We start from the raw sequence: 13,585 nt of genomic DNA, 5'->3' as shown, positions 1-13,585 counted from the left end.
CGAGTTAAAATAGAGCAAAGAAGCATTTGATGTTATCATCTTTTATATATTGAAATGCTAACATCAGACATCATAAAGACATCGTTGAGCGGAAAATCTAATAGTCTGTCTGTAATCAATCATCTGTCACCCGCAAGTCCAGTCCTAATGAGATAAAACAATTAGCCTAGCTGAGGTTGTCAAGCCTCTTTAGAATTACAGTATATGAAATTAAGTGGTCATTCGCCTGCGCTGTATGTCAAGAGTTATAAATTAAGGCCGCACAAGGTCTAAAGATAACGTTGTGTACACTGAAGCTCCAGCTCACTGATTCACAGTCCTGCAGCCAGACTGAAACTGAACTGAACTGTTGTCCGCATACTGTGTCACTATAAGGCAACAGTGGAGCCTTAAATGTGCAACATGTAAGAAATTTAGTCGAAAACATGCAAAAATGAACTACAATTATCAACAGAATGTGAAGAAATAGCAGTTTTGACATTATATTGTGTTGCAGAGATACTGAAGTTAGCATGCTAACTATCTAGCCTCTCAGTCATAGACTTCTGTGCTAGCCAAAAAAACACAATACTCTCCCGATGCTCTGAGCTCCCAGCGTGGGCCGCTAACTGAATGGCTAACTGAGCTAACTGGCTAACGGTAGCTACAGTTAGTTCATTACCTTAGAATGAGCCTTTTATAAATGAGCAGGTCCTCATCCACGGATGTGGCCATGCTGCACTGCCATTTTTCTACAGTAGCCCTGAACGGACAAAGCAAATACTTTTGCGTTTTTTGCAGCCACCATAAAGGAGGGCAGGTGGGGGCGTGTTCAGTTGGTTGCAATCTGCAGTTATACCGCCAGATGCCACTAAATCCTACACAATGGACCTTTAACTTATCACATAAAGGCACAACGTGTAACAGAGAAAATCATGTCTGAATTACAGTAACAATAGTAATACAAACAGTGAGAAAAAGGGAGAGAGGTGAGAACCAAAGGGCGGCTTTACAACACTCGACGGGCCCCCTGGCACAATCGTCTGGAGACCTGCCAACTGCTCACATTCCTCCCTTTCTTTTTCGACTCGGAGGTCTGGGGTGGCAGAGAGCGGCTGGGCAAGACTGGCAGATCAGGGTCACAGCAAATTCTGCAGGGAGCGGGTAAGAATGAAAAAGGGTAAACAACAATGACACAGGTGAGAAAGAGGCCCGACAGGGAGAGAGAGCGGACGCAGGAGGCAAAACACACACCAAACTCACCACCTCACCCCTCCCTCACCCTCAGTGTCTCCTCCCTTGGAGGACTGAAGGGAGGTGCTCGGCTGGGAACAGGGAGAAAGAGACACCAGCTCAGAGGAAGAGGACACAACATGAGAGACATGGGAGTGTGATCAGAGCTGGAATGGGGTGTGCTGTGCTGTAGGTCGCTCTGAAGACCTGTTTCTGGAAGGAAAGAGAGGGGCTGGACACAGGAGACGGACGCAGGAATTCCAGGTCACAAGGGCTCCTGTGGCAGAGCAGTCTTGGCTGGCTTGGGCTGGGCTGGTATTCCAACCTCTCTACAGTCATGAGGATGACAGAGTAGGACCAGGTAGGGAATAAACACACTTAGAAACAAGAAATAGCAACTCAGAGGCCTCATGATGGGATCCTCTGTGGAGTTTGCCTGTTTGCTGCTGGTGGTCTCCACTCTCGGAAAGATGGTGTCAGGAGGTTGTTCAGGGAAGTGCTGCCGCAGCAGAGACTTGAGCTGTTTGACCACCGACTGGAGGATGGACCGGGTGTACGGGACGTGCTACTGCGACAAGGGCTGCGTCAGGACCAAGGACTGCTGCTTTGACTACTTCACAGAGTGCCCAGGTGAGGGATGAACAGAGGGGACGCTCTGAGAGTGAATGAGTCACGAGAGGAGGGACTGTTTATTTTCTTTGCACACACCTTAACTATATGACACCGGCGAAAGATAACCCCGACTCTTTTTTAGACATTATCTTCATCTGTCTATCAGAAGATAGAGATAGGTGGAGGAGGGAGATTATTTTCAGTGCCTGGTCGTTACTGGGCTGCTTATCACATATTTATATCTGATGGCAGAGAGAGGGGTGGATATGTTCAAAATTCATCCAAGGCGTGTGAAATTGTTTGCACCCATTAATCTTCATGGTTTGTTCTGAATTCTTCACCTGCTAACTTCTGCTAACACATGCATCACTTGTTTTTCTTCTGCAACATGGCTGTTGAGCAAAAGAAAATTAGCTGCCAACTGTTTTAATAATGTTTTGTTCAAGCAAAATGTGCAGGTTCAAGCTTCTTAAATGTAGGATTTCCTGCTTTATTCGTAATTTATGACTTCTTGAGTCTTTGGGTTTTGGACTGTTGGTTTGACAGAAGAAATCTGAAGATGCCGCTTTAGGCTCTGGAAAATTGTGATGAGCATTTTTCACAATTTTATTTGACATTTTATTGACCATTAATAGAGTAATTGTGAAAATAATCTGCAGATTATGAAGATAATCATTACTTGCAGCTTTAAAGGGGCAATATGTAGTTGTGGAGAATAAATACAGAATTTTAATGTTTACAATGTGAATGAGGTAATAATACAAACTTTTATATTTCCATAACTTAATAAACAAGCTGCTCTCAGAGGAAAATAAGGTCACCAGAACTCTGTGAGAAGGTCCGCCAAATATAAACAAAGTAAAACATTATGAAACTGTGTTGTCCTTTAAAGGTGCCATGTGTATGAATTGGCATCCTGTTGAATTCATATTCAAAACAAATAGGGGGCAGCATATGAACAGAACAACTAATTGCTAACTACTTGTTGGCTAGTTAGCACAGTTAGCCGTGCAGCTAGCAGTTCAGGCTGAGGGCTCGGGGGACCGTAGAAGTGTCAGCGTTTACACTACTAGCTCAAGAGCTCTGGACCAGGATGGGCCAGGGCTAGCAGGTTAGCACGCTAACTTAGATATGTCTGCAATACAAAACATAGTTGTCATAAAATTATTACTTTACATTCTGCTGATAATGTAAGTGAGTTTTCAACTATGATCTTAAAGGTGCAATATGTCAGAATGAGTTTGTTGATTCAGTTCATTCAGTCATGAAAACAAAGAGTTTGTTTATTAGGTTTGTTCAGGCCTAAAAAAAAAATCAGTCGATCAAAATTTTTCTCTTCTGATCCCCAAAACTACTTAGTGCACCTTTAAGGCAATAATTAGTTCACCAAATAACCCAGGCAGCCCTGCGCCTAACCTCATTTCAGTGGACTGGCCCACATAATGGAATTAGTACAAATATTTGAAGAATGTGATTCTGTCAATCAGTTGTAGCAATTACAGTTCCAGTCAAACAAGCCGAGCGTACCTAATATGTGTTATAGGCCGGTAGTCTCTAAATCTGCATGCTTAGGCTCATACATCAAAGCTTGATCATCGAGCACGGAGAGCAAGTGAAAAGAAAAATCACAGGACCTGGTGATTGAATGGGCTGCTCACTTGGCATGTTCTCAAACCACTTGTAGTAGAGCAGGAAACACTAATTCTACAAGTCACAATCAATGCTCCATTGATCTTAAGTTATTTCCTGCATATTCAGCTCCATTACACTTTTACAGGAAAAATGTAATTATGATTATGCAGTCTGCAGGAACGCTGCAAGGTTTGCTCACAAATGTCGCCTCTGCATACACAGTGAACTTCAGGAGTCAGTGTTTGTGTTATGAACATTTCTTGAGTTTCAACTCATTGTTTGCTACCACAGAGGATATCCTGTAATATTCTTTGTTCCTCATTGTGGGTGCCAACATCCAGCTCAGGACTGTGTTGTAGGCGACTGGAGCTTTTGGAGCGGCTGTGCCAAGCCCTGCCAGCCCTCAACGAGAGTGCGCGTCCGCCACATAGAGCAGCAGCCCAGTCACAGTGGAGAGCCCTGCCCCAGCGTGGAGCAACAGAGCGGCTGCAGGGAGTACAGAGACCGCCAGGGCGCCCACTGTGGACAAAATTCAGGTACACAAACCCATTAAAGGAACAGTTCACCCAAATCTCACCCCCCTGCCGATGGAAAGTCAAGTTTTGTAGTCCACAATACATTACTGGAGCTTCCGCAGGAAAATAGCGTTGTAGCATTCCCCTAAACAACTAAAGTAGATGGGGACTTGTTTTAAATTGTAAAATACAACTGAAAAAAACCCAAAACAAAATGGCTCCATACAGCTTGTCCACCATAAACAAGTCTCTGGAAGACCCAAATTGATTTGAAAAGATATTATTTAGACCCTTGACGCAGAGTCAGGCTTGTGTACCCGCTTCAAACGGGGTGCACGCTAATGGTTTTAGCTCAGCAGCTACAGTTAAGATTTGGCCTCAAAAAGGGTGGTTTCATCGGGGGTCCGACAACTTTTACATGGTCAAGCATTTTCAAGATGCTTTTTCAAGCTTTTCCAGCAAGGTACATATGTGGTAAATCACATACTTATACATATATATATATATATATATATATATATATACATATGTGGTAAATCACACACATATATATATATATATATATATATATATATATATATATATATATATATATATATATATATATATGCTCTTATTCATTATTATTAATTATTCTTTGACTTCATCACATTAAATCTGATGTAATTGTGCTGTAAATAACCAATTATGTTTTGTGATAGCACTGTGGACAAGGGTGACAAATTTAAAAAAAAACAACACAAAAATGTTTCATGTTACAAAATGTGTCTGTAGGTAGACTTTAGCATCCCATAACACCTTGCTGAGCCAATATAAATAAATGTGTTATGAAAGTAAACCAATTTATCCAAAATTTAAAGACATAACTAACTGACATTACTAACAGAAATAGTGAATTTCCTCTCATCAGGTCCTGCATTCATCACCAGCAAGGAGTTTGCCAAGGGAAGGCCCAAGCATGACAACTATGGAAACCCCCTAGACCCTGGGTAGGTTTCATATCATGCTCTAATAAAGCCTCCCTCCTAAAGTATTCTGAAACTGCACACGACCTCAGGCGTATTTAAATTCAAGAGTTGAAAAGTTCACCAATGCTGCCAGGGGTTAGCTTCATTTTAATATCATGCTGTGTAACCCACACCATTTTGAAAAAGATAACCTTTTCTCCATCTGCATGAGCTCCCAGTAGGTGTTTGCTCACCTGGACGTCTGTCTACAAACCATTATATATAGCAAAGCTGAGTGACTGCCCACAACCCTTTGAAATCAAACACTCAGACTTTAATAAGGACTGTCACATGAAAAGCACACGCACAAAGGGTCTAGATGACAGTAGGTGACTTACTGTGGGCAGCTTACAGCGTTAGCCAATGCCTGATTATTGTTATTCCCATCTGCTCCTATTGTGTTCATTAATTGTTTAGTCGTCCATCTTGATTCATTGCTCCTAATATCCCAGGATTAACTGTGTGACCCTCGTGACCCTGTCCCTGCTCCCCTCAGGTTCTGTGTAGAATTCACGCTGGCGTCCCGGACACCCCACTGTACAGTAGAGAACCGGCCACACACACACTGGATGCGCTACGTTACAGAAGGCTTTAAAGTGTGTGTGGCGTGTGAACCTCCCGCCATGCGAAACAATAGCAGCAGCTGCCAAGGAGACGGTCAGGAATCAGACAAGTATGAAGTTATGAACCTTTAAATGCATGTTCTCACAGCAGTGGTGTTCGAGGTTGCATATTTGTTCAGGTTCATACAAACCTGGACCTATATAAAAACATTTCCCTGGTTTTGCCATTTAACATTTAGTCAAGTGACAATAATTAATCAGTGATATTATCCAGACAAATCTGGGCAGTAGAAGTTCCCACCTCCTTCTACAATTACACTTAATGGGTCCATGTGTAAGGCAGTAAATCAGTGAAACTATGCACACAGCAGCTTGAAAAGCATAATCATTTCGGGCTGTGACTGTTGCAGAGAAGCTGTGCTCCACTGGCAGGCGGTGGGGAACCATCAGTGCAGTGGGACGTGGAAGAAGATCCAGAAAACCCAGCAGTGCAACTGTCCACCACAACACAGCTTCGTCTTCATCTGATCCAAACCAAGCAGCAGAGCTCTGACCTGGTGTCCACAATAACATTTCATCTGGGCAACTAAAATACTGTGCTCAGATCAGATTACTCAGCACTAAGACACTTGAGACTTGAAGGTGGTGCAATGCAGTTATGTCTTTATTAAATATGCTACACATTGATGTAAAAGCATATTTATATCAGTATGCACATTTCCACCGTTCTGTGTAGTCACTGTTGTAACTTGTACAGTTCTTCACCCTTTTCTATTACACATTAAGCATCTATCAGCATATCTTTGAAACAAGTCACAGCTGTATTCATTTTTTTAAAACAATTTTCTTGCAAAAATTTAACTTAAAATTTGAAACTTACAAAAATATTTTACATTTGCATTGTGGTTAGGCTTAAAAAAAAAAAAAGGAGAATGATAAAATCAAATGTTCTCCATCATTGAGGGCCATGGAAAACGACCAATTCATTGTTCTGTGTTGAGCGCCCTCTGGTGGTATGACATTTTAATGATGCAAACAGAGGAGTAGTAAACCACAACACACTCAATACATAAAGGAAGAAGTTTAAAAGTTTCGGGGGGAATACACTCTCCCTCTTCAGCTGACTTAAAGTGTCCTCTTCAGAACTCTCCAGCGGTCTTTTAGCATGGTGCCGGTGCGTCCTTTAAAGTCATAATCCCTTAATATGAGAGACCAATTGCCCCTGCCGTGACGTTTAACGCCTTCCTTGAGGTATTGGTCCAGCTCATCAGTCCATTTCTGAAAAATAGTACAACATAAACTTTAAGTTTTTATATTTTGAGGAATTTCGACCAAATGAAAGGAAAGCATTTAAGTGATCCTCATGTATTCACTTGATTTGGGATTAATTCATTTGACAAGACATTGAATTAGCTGTGTGGTTCAATTTACCTGACGTCGTTGTCTTCCGTCTGGCGCTTTCTTGTTATTCGTGGTGTCCACTGACTTCTCAGTTGTCATTTGAGCCAATTCTGATGGAGGGTTTAACATTTTCTTAAGCTCTTGCTCACACTCTGAATTTTAAATATAACGTGATAGTAAATGTATTCATACATTAGATAGAAAATAAAAGTATTGTTACATCAGATTAAATTAAATTAAATTTTTATTTTAACAGAAATATCAAAGGCAGAGGAAGAATTAAACTTACCTTTCTGTGAAAGTCTTCTGACAGAGACAAAAGGCTTCTTGCATGTATCAAGCTTCCATACATCTATAATTTTCGTTGACATTAGCTTCCGTTTTGTTCTGTGGAAGTACAACAGAGTGACAAAATGATTTTTACAACTCTACATCTAGTGTTTAGGACAGATCACTCAATTTCTACACAGTAGAGACAGCAAAAGCCAAATAAATGTTTCTTTTTGAGAAGACACATTTCTACTAACCTCAAACATACAGTCTTCTCCTTTTTCCTGTTAGGACACAAATGTAAAGTACAGTGTTTAATACAGAAATGGACTGTGCACACAGTTAAAAAATACAACAAGAGGTAAAAGGTCATTTCCTACTTTCTATCCTCTGATTCGTTGGTTGTTTGTGACAGAGAGCTTTCCTCTGTCACCACGTCCTCCAAACCCTCCTTGTTGTCTGATGACTGCACCATCTTTGTGGCGGCCTGATGGATGGAGAGTCACACAGAAACACTCAGACTTACATCAGTTATGTTACTAAATATTCCTTTCTCATGCTCTTCCAAAACAATTAACTTCCAGGTTTAAGTGTTGCTTTAATGCGAACGCAAAACTAATGAGGCCTGTCATCATAACACCCTTCAGAGTTTAACCTTGGTCGGCGGCCTCTATGTAAATCATTCTTGGAACTTTCATGAATAAGCGAGTCCGGTAGACCCTGAGGAGAGCTCGGCTGAATGTAGCCGTTTGCCCTTCCAAATAATTTTGATGACAAATTGTCAATTAACTGCGACTGATAATGTCACATCAGCACCTTCAGTTGGTCAAAGCACCATTACTCAGAAGGACGAGAGCAGGTCGGCGCACGACATCAAGAGGGTTTATTGAGAGGTGAAATTTGTTTGTTAAACCTTTGCTCATAGCTAAAGCAGAACGTGGGACACCTTATGTATTTCAAATTACATCATCTTCACTTCACAAACAGCTGAAGAGCAAAAATCTGACAATTCTTTTCACATTGTTTTGGATTAAAGGAGAGATGTCATTAGTTAAATACATTTATGATATGTCTGTGTGAATTTGGAGTTTTTCAAGCATAAAATACAGCACCACTGTGTTTTATTCTACTTTTTTTAAATCAGTGATCAAGGAGGGGACTCATCCTCTTGGGCAATATCTTTCACTGCCTTTCTTATTCCTTATTTTTCCGCCACACAAAGCTGATCCTTAATTTTACATTGGCATTAGTCCTGCAGAGGCAGCCGTATTAACCAGATATATAATGTATATTTTCATCATGAATACACCGAATAAAATAAGAGTAATTTTTCAAGTAACAGTGTAAGACTAGTGCTTTGCTTTTTCTACAATCCAATGAACCTAATATATGATTCAAATATCAAGTATCTTTTTTTGAATATTTACATTTGTTTTTTTAAATATCTAAAAAGGTCATGCTATAATACCCTGAACAGCATTTGTCAATCATTTACCCCCCACATTTTCAGTATCATATCCCTGTTTTGTGGTGTGCGACCTGTTTAAACACATTCAATCAAACTAATACGGTGTATAAACAGGTATCAGACACTTTTTAATGCTTTAAGATCATTTTTAACCAAGTTTAAGACACATTTTTGGAACAACTTTTCTTTTTCTTCTTCAAGGACTGTAAATATACAGATAAGTAGTATACTTGCGGTCGCTGCAGAGGTAGGTTTTATGAAATGAAAAGTGAAATAAAGATAATATGTTTGTGGCAATTCAAACCTCACAAATTCAAATTTAAGGCAATGTAATGGCCGAATATTATATTCATTAATTATTATTCTGAGCTTTGATTAGAGGTGGGCTGGGCTTACAGTCAAGCTAGTCTAGATTTTATGAACTAGGATGAACTTGGAAGTGGTGAGGTCATGTCTTCTACCTTGAGAAGATAGTCAGAGGGGTTCTTCTTCAAGTAAGCATCCAAGAAAGATTGTACTGTCTCCAGCAGGCGGCTGAAGCTGAAGTTCATGAGGAACGGGTGGTAGGTTTCCGTCTGCGTCACGATTGTCGACAGCCTTACTCCCAAATTCTGTTGAAATGCAAAAATCATTGTAGGCCATCAAGAATTCCACTTCTGACCTTTTGATGTGAGACAATAATTGACACACAAACCTGTGGGAATTCATAGTTTTTCTCAAACCACTTGAGGGCAGAGGAGGCAGAAGATGTTTGGCCTTTCTCCAAGCAGACAGCCACAGACTAGAGCAGGGGCAAAATGAGGACAAAAACTGGACTTTAACCTTGAAGCTGTACTATTTACCTATGATAGCCAGCAATACAGCATTCTCCGATCGTGTGTGCACACACCAACCAAATAATTTGTATAACCACCTGGACAAGCAAAAGTATGGTCACATTCTTGAACAAACTATCGTCCGCCACGGTGTCCTCTAGTTTCGACCATACTTGGACAGCAGACATCAGAGGCATCATATCGGTATCCTCTTCGAACTGGACACCTGGGGAACAACAGGGCCAATATGGTTTTAGCGAGTGTGTGCACATTTATGCATAGATGCATTTTACAACCATTAATTCTAGCTTAAAGTTACAAACATCCTTGGGTGTACACTGTAAACAAACGGCCCGAATAATAAACTCTTTTTGCTTATATACGCATGTGATTTTTCTAAGGATTTGCAGAACGTCAAACATATGAGACAACTGTATGTATTGTATACATGTTTTTGTGTGAATGAGAGTTTGAATAACAAATAACTTTATATTCCTGTGCTGTTGCTGCTGAAAAAGTGGCATTTGTTGTAGTAGCAATGGCAGTGTATGCTGCAAGTATATACAGTTGGATCTGATCTCCCTGCGGTACTAAATTTTGTACAAAGCATTAAGACATTATGAGCAGAAAGGTGTACAAGAAAGAGGCATAATTTCAGCTTCTGACTGCGACGACGTACCCAAGTGCTTTCCATGGATGACTCTTGCGAGGAAGGCACATATCATAATTTTCTCTTCATGAAGTTGTCCGTTTACAGATGGACTCTGAGAAATGGCTAAAAAAAGGAGAGATAGACAGATTCACAAACTTTACAAAAGATACTTTAACAGCGTCTCTGTGGGAAGATTAGTGCAACAAATTTAACGTTTCCCCTACTCATTGCTGATACAGCAAATTTTACTGCAGGTATCAGGGGTAAAATGTATGATAATTTGATTATGGCAGTAATAATGATGAATAGATTATGGTAATATAGCTGTAGGAACTCGCAATTCTCATACTGTAGGTTACTGTAAAGCAAATTAGGTTGGTTTGAGAGGAGTTTTAGCCAAAGTATGGAGGAAACAGCTGTGTTTTAATCTAGAGCTGTCCTGAATTTATTCCTTCATATTAATAGCTTGATGTTATAGCATAAATTGAATCTTTCCTTTGCGATTCATGCACCTTTATGTCTGAATTGGACCCTGTTTCAGCAGTTTTTGAACTAACTTAGCGGCTGCTGATGTAAGCTAGTGCAAAACAACAGAGGAAGCGTGAACAGCCAGGGTTGCAGTGTGAGATGCTGTTAGGGTTGTTTCGTCAATTTGTACGCACAAAATATCAACAGTTATTCTAGTAAACGAATTTTACAAACTAATAGCTAAGGTTGACGTATTAAAAGGTTCAAGTGAGATAGCTAGTTGGGCTAAAACCTACTCTCGAAAGCCGAAAGCGTTTCGTTGAACTCCTCAAGTTTGCCTTCCTTAAAACTCCGACACAAGCTGACGAACATGAAGTCCAACGTCCACCCTGTAACGACAGCGGTGACCTGGGAGAAACTGACACTCTCGTCTCCTTCACTCGCATCTGTGGCGCTTTTGTTCTGAATTTCAGGCTCCATGTTTATGTTTTGGCTCCTCTTCTGGAAACTTTCATTTCTTCTTCTTCTTCTTCTTCTTCTTCTTCCTCTCTCGGAAGTTGTTTGATTTCCGCGCTTTTTAGTGTTTAGTTTGGTGTCGCCTGAGAGCATGAAGCGCCACCTGCTGGTTGGGAGGAGTAACTACACCGTTTTCATGATATCAGTGACCAATATATGAATAAATAAAGTTATATTTTTTATCATTTTTGTGTTATTGCACTGTGCTGCATTATAGTGAGAAAGGTATGTATGAAATTATGTATGTATGAAATGAAAAATGAAATATGTATGTGTGCAGTATGATGTTTTGATATTCTGAGTCATGGGCTTGAGTTTCTCCAGGCAGCCTGTCCATCAAATTATATTAACTTGCTACTCTACTACCAACCCAAATGACTGCCAAAAAATGAAGCTTGTTAATGTGATCTAGTGTAATCTATCCATTTAATCTGACCCTGGCTAGAATGACAGTATTTATTTCACCCACTGTGTCACAGAGGATTATGATTACAGTATGTATTACACTCAGGTGTGGCTGTAAACTCAGAACAAGAAAAGACTTCACTTACACCCTGAAAACAATGCCTCTGAAACCCAAAGTGTCAGTTTTTGGTGAGTTGGGAGACTCAAAAATCAACTTTATTTAAAAATAGTTAATCATGGGAAAAGTATAGCCCTATATTCTACATTTCATGTATTCGATTTAGATTTTAATGTCTTTATTCATCACATTTAGAGGTGAAACCACTGTACCTCTTTTTCCTGCACATTAATTCCAACAATGTGTATACAAATATAAATCATATTAGATTATTTAATAATAGATTGGAGATATTTTGTACATTTTTAATTGACAGTTGATGTTCTTTTCCCTTCATAGGGGCCCCGTAGTGCGTGAATAGAGAGGTGGAACACCATGGGACCATATTTCAGATAAAGGATGTATGATATTGATGGCAAGAGACAAATTATTATCATTTTAAATTCAGTTTGAATTGTGCCATGAGCGCTTTTTACACAAAACTTCACAACAAACTGACTGATTTAGGACAAAGACAGAAAATTGCAAGTAAAGGTTACTTCAGTACTTCTGATATGAACAATTCTTAACTTCAAGTACTGCAGTTAACTTGAGAATACCCCGTCTAATGAATTGGAAATTGTTACCTAGCTTTTTACAATTTTTTTTCCAGTGTGACAAGGAGGCCCTCAGCATGTGCCTTGATCTGGCCCAGATTCTATCCCCATGTGATACAATAAATACAGCAATAATAGGCCTCTTCATTGTATTATAAACCTTTTTTGACCCACTTTTAGAGGATTTGCATCCCTCAGTTTTTTCTTGCTTCTTGTTTTGAGGTTTGGGAGCACCATTTATGATCAGTATCACTGTTTGGGGGCAGTACACAACAGAAATGTGGATATCCATTAATTACATCTAAAGGAACGTAATACATTTCCCTCCAGTGATAAATCATTTATCAACCTGCCAAGCCAGAATGCTGAGTTGTCTGCACTTTTGCATATGAAAAACGACTTCGCATACCTTCTTGCCACAAACCAATATCGATTTTAATTAATGTTATGCATTTATAAACTCCTATATTTATATCCCGTTATGTAATGATCCTTAATATGCAGAAAATGCAGATGTGGCCTATAAACGACAGCTCATTTGCAGAGTAGAGAACAGCAGACGCACAAACACACGAGTTATATACACATTTATTTGTTATTCTGCATATGCTAATAGACGTAATGGGGAACAATGCTCTACAGAAATGTTGACATACATGTACCATAACAAAGTGTTCTGTGGTCACATAATTGTTTGGACTACTACATGCACACAAAGATGTTGCTTTGTACAGAAAACAGTCTGTAGCTCAGAATGTGTCTAATGATAATGTTCTCCAAAACTGAACAGAGAAAAAAAACAAAAACAAAAAAAATCCAAAAACAAAAAAATGTAAGAGGCAGTATACACAGAGAAATAAGATAAAACAATGCTTTATGCATTTTTAGGGAGCAAGGTTCGGTAAGCACGCATGAGTGACACAGACAATACCCATTCTCTCAGAGAAAATAAAGACACGACCTTTCCACTCTGTACAGTATCACAGATGATAATGCCATTGTGAGACAGTAAGACAGAGCACAGTCCATTTGCCGTCAGCTCGCAGAATTAATTTCAGTATCCACACAAACATCATTCTAAGGGAGTATGGCTGATCAATCCAAATCCCTTGTTTCTCTACCCTACCTGTCAAAATGAAGGATTACTCGAGGCTAACACAGAGACATGGTTACAACAAACGAGGGATGAAGGGGGAAAAAACGTTAAATTGAACAAAAAACAGGGGTTTTAACAAGAGGGTTATCGTCTAACCTTCCTTTGTAAAGAGAAAAAGACAAATGAATACCCCAAACAACCACCACTGACATTTTACTTTGGAGAGCACCAAAGAGTTT

General features: G+C 39.7%; 2 protein-coding genes across 3 annotated transcripts; one reads left to right on the top strand and one right to left on the bottom strand.

Annotated features, from left to right (window-relative positions):
* The first annotated feature begins 1,317 nt into the window (after positions 1-1,317).
* Positions 1,318-6,437, top strand: sbspon (somatomedin B and thrombospondin type 1 domain containing). The gene is made up of 5 exons (XM_084341244.1): positions 1,318-1,842; positions 3,798-3,992; positions 4,882-4,960; positions 5,475-5,651; positions 5,952-6,437. The coding sequence occupies exons 1-5, from the start codon at positions 1,623-1,625 to the stop codon at positions 6,067-6,069; spliced, it is 789 nt and encodes a 262-aa protein (XP_084197370.1). The 5' UTR covers positions 1,318-1,622; the 3' UTR covers positions 6,070-6,437.
* terf1 (telomeric repeat binding factor (NIMA-interacting) 1) lies at positions 6,188-11,158 on the bottom strand. 2 transcript variants are annotated; one of them, XM_084341242.1, is made up of 10 exons: positions 10,912-11,158; positions 10,175-10,270; positions 9,594-9,721; positions 9,375-9,461; positions 9,142-9,291; positions 7,593-7,699; positions 7,470-7,496; positions 7,232-7,329; positions 6,973-7,094; positions 6,188-6,819 (listed from the first exon to the last, which is right to left on the bottom strand). In XM_084341242.1, exons 1-10 carry the CDS (start codon positions 11,093-11,095, stop codon positions 6,667-6,669), a joined length of 1,152 nt encoding a protein of 383 aa, XP_084197368.1. In that variant the 5' UTR covers positions 11,096-11,158; the 3' UTR covers positions 6,188-6,666. The 2 variants fall into 2 exon arrangements, with proteins under 2 accessions (XP_084197368.1, XP_084197369.1); XM_084341243.1 differs by having other exon boundaries at positions 6,973-7,052.
* Between the last annotated feature and the right edge of the window lie 2,427 nt (positions 11,159-13,585).

The sequence above is a fragment of the Pagrus pagrus genome, assembly GCF_965226575.1.
Source record: "Pagrus pagrus genome assembly, chromosome: 20".
Lineage (NCBI taxonomy): Eukaryota > Metazoa > Chordata > Actinopteri > Spariformes > Sparidae > Pagrus > Pagrus pagrus.
Note: the sequence above shows the minus strand (reverse complement) of the source record. Positions and strands in the feature narration are given on the sequence as shown.